Source organism: Lactuca sativa, chromosome 5 (genome assembly GCF_002870075.4).
Source record: "Lactuca sativa cultivar Salinas chromosome 5, Lsat_Salinas_v11, whole genome shotgun sequence".
Classification (NCBI taxonomy): Eukaryota; Viridiplantae; Streptophyta; class Magnoliopsida; order Asterales; family Asteraceae; genus Lactuca; species Lactuca sativa.
Genome location: NC_056627.2, coordinates 257,463,072 through 257,472,478, shown reverse-complemented (window position 1 = coordinate 257,472,478; position 9,407 = coordinate 257,463,072). Strand labels below are relative to the sequence as shown.

At 32.4% G+C, this 9,407-nt stretch overlaps 1 protein-coding gene across 1 annotated transcript; it reads left to right on the top strand.

Annotated features, from left to right (window-relative positions):
• The first annotated feature begins 7,143 nt into the window (after positions 1 to 7,143).
• On the top strand, positions 7,144 to 7,827 carry LOC111887011 (uncharacterized). The gene has a single exon (XM_023883244.3). It carries the CDS (start codon positions 7,189 to 7,191, stop codon positions 7,675 to 7,677), a length of 489 nt encoding a protein of 162 aa, XP_023739012.1. The 5' UTR covers positions 7,144 to 7,188; the 3' UTR covers positions 7,678 to 7,827.
• Positions 7,828 to 9,407: the final 1,580 nt, after the last annotated feature.

The following is a 9,407-nucleotide window of genomic DNA, read 5'->3' as shown; positions in this document are numbered from 1 at the left end:
AAAGTCTCACCGTGGAAGGGACTTATAAGATTTGGTAAAAGAGGAAAGTTGAATCCAAGGTTTATTGGACTGTTTAAAGTTCTCTAGAGGATTGGGAATCAAGCTTACAAGCTAGAACTACCAGAAGAATTAGATGGTATTCATAACACTTTCCACGTATGTTACTTGAGGAAGTTCACGGGAGAAGTTCCTGACATAATTCCAATATTGAATTAAGGTTGGACGAAAGCAAGAGGTTAATTGAAGAAACAGAGGCAATCGTTAACCGTAAGACTAAGAAGTTGCGACACAAGATGGTCGATTTAGTGCTTGTGCGATGGAAACATACGAATGGGCTAAATCTCACTTGGGAAACGGAGAGTGACATGATGAGTCGCTATCCGCATTTGTTTGCTGACGCATGATTTTGGGACGGAATCATCCTAAGGGGAGGGAATTGTAACGCCAGTGTTTCTAGGCTAGGTATTAGTGATGATGTAATAGTTTATGCCAACCTTTGTAACTTGTTTTGAAATAATAATTTGAGTATTATATGCTTTATGCTTGATTATTATGATTTAATAAGTCAAGGATAAAAATAAGCATCGAAAATAAAAATTAGATGAACCCGATATCCATGAAGAAAGTTGTATTGGTTGAAATAAGGATTCCAGAGATATAAAGAATACCGAAATTCGAGTTATAATGAAGAGTTATGTCTGTCGAAGTTTCGCGACAGAATCGACATGACGTTGTGTGATGTAAAAAGTGAATTTACGATGAAGTGCTTTTTAGCCTTAGCAATCTAAATGAAAGTTGTAGTATACATTAAATCGAGAGCGCACATAAAAAGAATGTCCAAATCTGACTTCGTATGAGGAAGTTACGAATTTTCTAAGATTCAGTATAGCAGTATGCAGCCTGAAACTCGAATTTTAGATCGAATGATTTTTAGTCAAAACAACCTAAACGAGAATAGAATATCTCATCGATAGTAGTTTAACAGTAAAAAGACAGACAAGAACAGATGTCGGATGAAGAAGTTATGAAATTTTAATGGATTTTTCCTTTCCCGGACTGTTAAAAATATAACTTTAAAAATAAAGTCAAAATTAGCCGACGGAGTCTAAATGAAAGTTGTAGAGCACGGTCTCACCTACGTGTGGATATAAAGAACGTCAAAAACGAAGCTCGTATGCGAAAGTTACGAGATTTTTGAAGTTTGAAAATTCGGAGTACGTCCAACGTACTCGTGTACGTGATCCGGAGTCAGTCACCCCTACTCCTTCACACGACGGACACGTGTCTTATCCATGACGTGTCCAAGCTAATCTGTTCGTACACCCAGCGTACGAAGTTACGCCCAACGGAGAACTGAACGAATCAGTACGCCTCGCGTACCAGGAAATTACGCCCAACATAATGAGGAGCTTCAGTCCCCTATAAATAGCGATCGAAGCCAGTCAATTTTTGTTTATGATTTTCACTTATCTCACCCTTTACTTTCCTTTATGTTACACTAATATACCCCTAAACCTAAAATATCATCCTAGCTTCGTAAGCAAGCCTAGGAGAGCCCGAAGATCCCGAAAAAAAGAGTTTTTCATGATGAAACTTTGCCTGCGTGAAGCCCGATTTTTGAGAAAACATCCTGGTTTCATCAAAAAAAGATTGTTTTAAGGGACGGAGTGTTGTCCAATCATCGTTAAATCATGTGAGTGTGTAGTCACTTTCATCTTACACATAGATATGAAGTATTTTCTGTAAAATACGTGTTATGTGTAATTATATTGTTTGTTTATTTGAGATGAGTGTTGAATATATGTTTTATACAAGTTTTAAACTGTATATGTAATTTTATCTACAAATATGTTGGGTAAAACATGGGTAGATGAAATAGTTGATATGTGTTAAAATGATGAGAGGCATCGTTGTTGTTGTTGTTGTTGTTGTCATCTAACGAAGTATAGATGACAACCACAAACCTTTCTAGACAGTCCAGTGGAACACTAGCAGGCTTGCAACTTGTAGGTGTTGGTGAACTATATGTTCGTTTGTGTACTTCATCCCCCTCATGGTTGCCTTATTTGACATAAAATGCTGAGGAATCCCTAAAACAGTGTTGTCACCCCGATGAAAATCCTTAGGCTAGGTCCCTTATGATAGGGGTTTAGGGACGTAAAGTGAGGATAACAAGAACGAGTAATCAAAGTTATTGTTGGTCGATGAAATTAATAAATTTATTATTGGTTAATGAAATTAATAAATTTATTATTATTTGTGGTTTGAAAACCCTATATGCTCACCAGACTCCCAAGCCTGACCCACTCAACTTTTTATATTACAAGTAATGGACCCATAACATAGTTGGGTAATGACGAGGGATTTTTGGATTATAGGGCAGTAAATGTAAATAACTGTTGTAAGGCTTATAATGTACTATTTATGCTTTAGGTTTGTATCGAAACATGACATCCCGAGGTTTTGTTATATAATAAAAATACATTTATTTAAGAAATGCTTTGATAAATTTTTATCATATTTTGTTTTGGGGACAAAGTCTGCAATACCTTTTGGAAGATTACTATGATTTTATTTTAAAAGCATAAACTAAATCGGTCTTTTCTGGCCGAGAAATTGGGGATGTCACATATTGGAACTTGAACACTCACAATTGTCCAAAAGTTGCTCAACTGAAATCTCTAAGGTTGCCAAGAGGTTCTCTACACCACAAGGATCTTATTCTTGTTTCCAGATGTACCAAATCACCAAAAGGAAGCTTAGTTATGGAAGAAAGGGTATTAGGGTTTGCTTCAAGGTTTATGGGGGTGATGGAGGATGATGCCCTAATTTTGAGGTTAGAGGTTTAAATTTAGAGAAACCCCTAAAATTATGGGTTTGGGTCTAAGCAGTCGCTACGTCGTGACACCCTTCTTGTCAGTCGTGATGTCCATCCGAGAAACATGTTCTTCATCTTGCTTGCCACATCGTAACACCCCATGCGTCACGTTTGGCATATGGTTTTCCTCGAAATCATTCCCTTCAATTAACTCCTTACATATCCATTTTGGGAGATGGGTGTTACAACTCGTCCCCGCTTCACTTATATTTCGTCCTCGAAATCATTCCTTTCAATTAACTCCTTACCCTGCAACACGATTCGACACCGCATGAACTACCCGAATCCCTTTCAACACTGAAAAACAAAAACACCTCACGTAGGCAACCACCTTCCGATACTGCTGCCAAACCAAAACTTAGTAGTAAACACGTGTCCTGGCGAAGGAACAAACACCAACACACCACAAACTAGTCAACAAAGAGAATGACTAACTACTTTGCCCGAAATCTGAAAGCTCTGAACTATGCCCGACCTCCAGATGGACATAACCACTCGAACCACCCGAACCAAATAAACCAAACATCATTTCGTTTTTTTTATCACACTTTGGTTTTTATAAGTAAGATATAAATGTTTAAAGTTGACAAAATATGAAAATCAAGCTGAAAAAGCATCTTATTATTCAGAAATCATAGTCTATGAAAGTCCCTATTAGTCAGAAATCAGAGCCTAATGTGATTTTGATGGGTATTTGGTAGGACTGAGCATGGGTCGGTTTTGCCCCAAAATCGAACCCAAACTGATGAACATCGGTTTCTGAAAATTTGAACCCAAACCAACCCTAAACCCATGGGTTCAGTTTTATGGTTTATCAATTTCTAAATCGAGTTTTATGGTTCGGTTTCGGTTTATGAGCTAAACCAAACCTAAAACTGTTTTTCTATCTTCCCATATCCTCACTTATATAGAAGTGAAGATGGATTCAACTTTGATCCCTCAAACGATGTGGGACAAAGGTAATAGCTTAATAAAACTCAAGAGAATATATGTTGTGCTTATGTACGTGAGCATATCTAGCTACGTTTTAATCATGTGCGATGTGGGATGGGATTATCTACCTGCGAAAATAAAATAAGTGAAATATTGTCACACAGGTTTCGAACTTGAAACCTCTAGGAAAACACACGAGAGCCTTGCCCACCTGAACCAACTCATGCTTTTGACATTACTTCGCTAAACATATTTATATTTATATATAAATTATATATTTTTATAAATAATATATATATATATATATATATATATATATATATATATATATATATATATATATATATATATATATAAGTATGTTCAAATAAAAACAAAGATTATTGTGAGAACGTGAGAACACTTCTCAGCCAATTGTTTTATCTGATCTATCTATTAAAATAAAATTATGAACATATACAATCAAGGGCATATTCGGTAATTGACTTAATAATTAATATCAAAATCTATTAATATCCCAACAATTTAGGGAGATAAATTTATATCTCTCCTTTTATAACGTCATCGCCAACTTAATTCCCTCTTATCTTTGTTTTTGACCTCAAAACCCTTGCCACCAAGTTAAAATACACGAACAAAGGATGGATTGTGCTCCAGATCACTAAACGAACTTTATATTTTCGTGAAATCAATTCAGCGTCCGCCGACCTCTGATCTCCCAATTGTTGAGTCTCGCATCACCGATGCATCGTCAATCCATGGTGACTCCGTTAGTCTCGCAGCCAACATACGAGCCATCGCCAACCATATCGCTGATAACCACCACTATTAGTCTGACTGTCGTCCTCTAATTGCCTTCGTCTTCTTCTGTTACGTTTATTACACATCAACTTATATAAGGTAAGTTACTTTGACGGTTTGATTTTCTTTTATGAATTTGATTCTCATTCTCGATTACTTCTTCAAACGTGGACCAAATTTCTTCTTAAACCATGATTAACTCCCCCAGCCACTTTCATCGGCAAGGTAAGATACTTTGATGATTTGATTTTATTTTATGATTTTTTTCTCGATCCTTGTCTTAATTGAATTTTGATTATGATTTGCTTACTGGTTATGGTTGGAGCATTTTATTGAAAGTATAAACTTACAGAAGCTCAATAACAATTAATTTAGTTGGTTAATACGACACTTTAAGTTCCACCCTATACATTCTCTATGATTTTAAATGGTTTCTGGAATTCTTCTAATTCTTTTTTGTGTTGCTTGATTTGCCAATGCATATACAAACTGCACTTTTGGTTTATTTACGTTTAGAGTAAAGCCTAAAATTTTTAGTCAAATTACAAAGTTTGGTTTGTGTAATTATTATTGATGCAACATAAAATTGTGTGTTATCTTGCATAAATTTGGTTTGAGTTATATGAGTACTGAATGTAGTTAAGTGTTATTTTTTAAGAGAATAAATAATCATATGTTTATGTGTCTCTTGTTTCTTGTTTTATATCAATACATTGTTCTTATTAACTGTCATATCATTGCATTGTTCTTATTATTTGTCATGTAATTGATATGATTTTTGTTAAATGTTTCAAAAACAAAGTTTAGTAGATAATAATGTAGATATTGAGTTAGATGTGTTTTTTGTTATATGGATGTCTTTTATGTTAATTTCCATTGTATTCCAATTTGTGTACTTATTCAATAGTGAACATACATTGGAATAGAAGTTTATGTAACATTCTTTAATGAATTTACTTAATTTAGTATCCGAATAAAAGTTGGTTAAATTACATTGGAATAAAAGTTTATCATTATTCCATAATGAATATGGACTCAAATAAAAGTTTAACTTTAATGGTTTATGATGTTGTTTTATTATGAATTTTTAAATACAATTTAATGTTTATGTTATTCTATTTTGAATTTCTTCGTGCACTTAGTATTTTTGTTGTTATTCCGTTATGAATTTTTGCATACAACTTATTGTTTTATTGTTTTTTGTATTTACAGGTTAAAAGAACTCAAAGAAAGAAAATAGTCAAGGCGAAAAAAATGGTCAAGACCAAAAACATAAGAATATTGGTAGAATACATAGAACTTATATCATTATTTTCGCCTTGAATTTGAATGTTTATATTATTTTTTGTATAAGTTTATTTTTTATGTATGTTAATATTTTTTTACTACTTTTGTATATACAAATTTTGATTTATATCATTATTCAATAAAGAATTAGTTATGTTATTAATTAGTATGAATTTATGTACGTATTCTATTGTGAATATTCATTGTTAATTGGTATAAATCAATCAAATAATATATTCCATGAAGAATATTAACTAGAAATTTAGTTATAACTCGAAATTTAAAAGTACAATATTCTAAAAAAATATTTAAAATTAATAGTTAGAAATTTTAAATTTCGAAAATTTAGAAATCCCATAAATTTCTCTTATTTCCATAATTATCTCAAATACAATGTCTATTTTACCCTTACATATTATTAATCCAATTATTAATTATAGTTTTTTTTATTAATTACCAAAAATAATTTAATTAGAGAAAATGATTGGTTGAGAATCGTTCTCACGCTCTCACTTTATTTAGTGTTTTTATTTGAACCATCCCATATATATATATATATATATATATATATATATATATATATATATATATATATATATATATATATATATATATATATATATATATATATATATAGGAATGAGTTATATGGAAAACAAATAACTAGGGCAACATCTACCGGAACCAATAATCAAATGACACGTGTCCATTTCTTTCTTCACAAGTAATGTATTGTGGAAGTGATGTGTTGTCATGTTTTCATTGGTTCAAATATGTGTTGTCCTAATCATTCATTTTCCATATAACTCTTCCCTATATATATATATATATATATATATATATATATATATATATATATATATATATATATATATATAATCGGTTCAGTCTCTATGGGTTTTACCAAACCCAAAAAAACAAACCCCAACAGAAATTTTCGGTTTTCAAAAATTCTAAACCCAAATCGTCGGTTTATGTTTTGGTTTCGGTTTTTTGGTTTTTGGGTTCGGTTTTGTTCACCCATAGGATTTGGGTGATTACCTTAATTTTTTGCTATTTTTAAGTAAATAATTAAGAACTTTGGTTATTATTATTATTTTTTTTCTCTTAAATATATCACAATGTAGTGCTTAACTACCATAAATTAAATTAAAATTCACAAGAGTTTGCTTAAATTGGCGCCAATATCCAAGGCACCCGATTCCCGCCATGAATCAACCCAAATTTCCTCTAAAAAGGTGAAAGTTAAAACCTATAATTTGTAAGTATCGGCGAACGAACAGAAGAAAATGGGGAAGAAGACGAAAAGAGATGAAAAACAGTACTGGCTGCTAAAAACCGAGCCTGGGGAATGGTCATGGGACGACCAAGCATCCAACGGAGGTCTCTCCAAATGGGACGGCGTCAAGAACCACCAAGCTCTCAAAAATCTCAAATCCGCACGGCTCCACGATCTCTGCTTCTTCTACCACTCCGGCACAAAATCCCGCCGTATAGTAGGGGTTGTCACCGTTGTCCGTGAATGGTACGAAGACGACGACGCTGGTTGTGGCGCCGTAGACGTGAAGGCGGTGGGGGAGATGAGGAACCCGGTGGATCTGAAGGAGATGAAGGGAGAACTGAAGAACAGTAAAGAGTTTGGGTTGTTTAGGCAGCCTAGATTATCCGTCGTTCCTGTGCCGGTGGATGTTTGGGAGAAGATTTGCGAATTGGGTAATGGGTATGAAGGTGACGGTGTTATTGTATCTGATCATGACGAAGTTGATGAACAAGTTTAGGGATTCATCAAGTTTGGCTTGCAAGTGTGTTTATTTTTGTGGATTCCATGATTTCACATGTTGATGGGTAATTGGGTAGCTACTGATTTTTGATCACCAGGTGTTTGTTAATTTGCTTCACTGAATATAAATATCTCGTCTTTTACCAAATTCATATTCTTCTCTCTACCTTAGCAGTTAGCAACAGTTATTGTATCTGCATCTGCGTTTTTTCTACAGATCACAGGTAGGTTTTGATTTTGATTCTTTTGTGAATTGTGATTTTGTAGTTTTGTTTTTTGTAATTATTATGTTTTTCTTATACCGATTTCTGCTTCCATGTGCAAATATACAAAACTTTATGTAAATTTGAGGGTTTTTGGTTTAACTTCTAAAATGACTTTTGACTTTTTCTTTTAGAAAAAGCCAAAAAGATGTTTGGGAAGATGAAAATGACTTTTCCATCAGAGTAAATTTTGTTTTTTTGAAAAGTCACGAAATCATGACTTTTCCAACTTTTCAACAGTGTTAAATATTTAAAATTACTTTTATATTTCCATCTACTCCCAATAAATATGTAAACATGTCATTTTTAGTCATTTTGCATGTAAAAATTAAACCAAACATTTTAACTTTTAATTTTTTCCCTTCAAAAACTAATCCAAACACATTTTAAAAAACAGCTTTTCTAAAAAGTCCTTTTACAAAAAGTCCTTTTAGAAAAAGGACTTTTGTCCACAAAAGCTAAGCCAAACACCCTCTTGTGTCAGTTTAACAATCTCTTTCAAAAGATGAATCAAATAATTTCAGATGTCAAAAACAACCTTGAATTATTTTAGAAAACACAAAAATTAGAACTCTGAACCCTCCTGATGTTATTAATAGATGCACACATTGCGTATTTAGTCCTTAAGTCTTATGTGTTTGAACATTTAGTCCTCATTGCTTCCACTTTTAATCCTCTGGTCCTTGATAAACCAGCAGTGTCCAACCCGGTTAATTTATCCAGCTTCCATGCATTTTAGTCAAATTCTTTCATAGCAACTTCTTTTTTATTTCTTTTACAACCAATCCTACAAAAAAAAGTTGAATGTATAATCCATACAATGCACTTCATTTACATGGAGAATTTGTAGCTGGTGCCCTAGAATACGCATCAAGAGTTATAGAAATACATTCCAATGAAATACATAGCTACCTATGAATAATAGAGCTGACAATTCGTGTATTTGTATCATGAAAACCTGTCAGCCACGAATTTGACACGATACGATTGATACGATTACACGATGAGATATAAGTTTTATCTCAATTTTTAAAATGTATTCGAGTTGTATCTCTTACATATTCGTGTCTGGAATTGCGAGCCTCACCTGTAGCATATATATATATATATATATATATATATATATATATATATATATATATATATATAAAATAAAGAGCCTCAACAACAATAACAACAACAAGAAGGACCACAAAGCTTAGCTTATAGTTTTAACTTTGTAATTTTTATTTTTAATTATATAAATTTTAGTTTTAATCATGTCATTTTATATTTTATAAATTAATATATATATTTTTATTAAGTGTTATATTTATAATTTCAATTATTATTAAGGCTTTTAAATAATTGAAACATAAAAATAAAATTTTAAATGGAAGTAGTATCTTTTCCAATAAACTCGACCCATTTGCCACACTAATATTTTAAAATTTAATTTATTTAGAAAATTCAAAATAAAATAAAA

Excerpts from the sequence above, each read along its gene's own strand:
- LOC111887011 (XM_023883244.3), top strand. The coding sequence starts at position 7,189 with ATGGGGAAGAAGACGAAAAGAGATGAAAAACAGTACTGGCTGCTAAAA.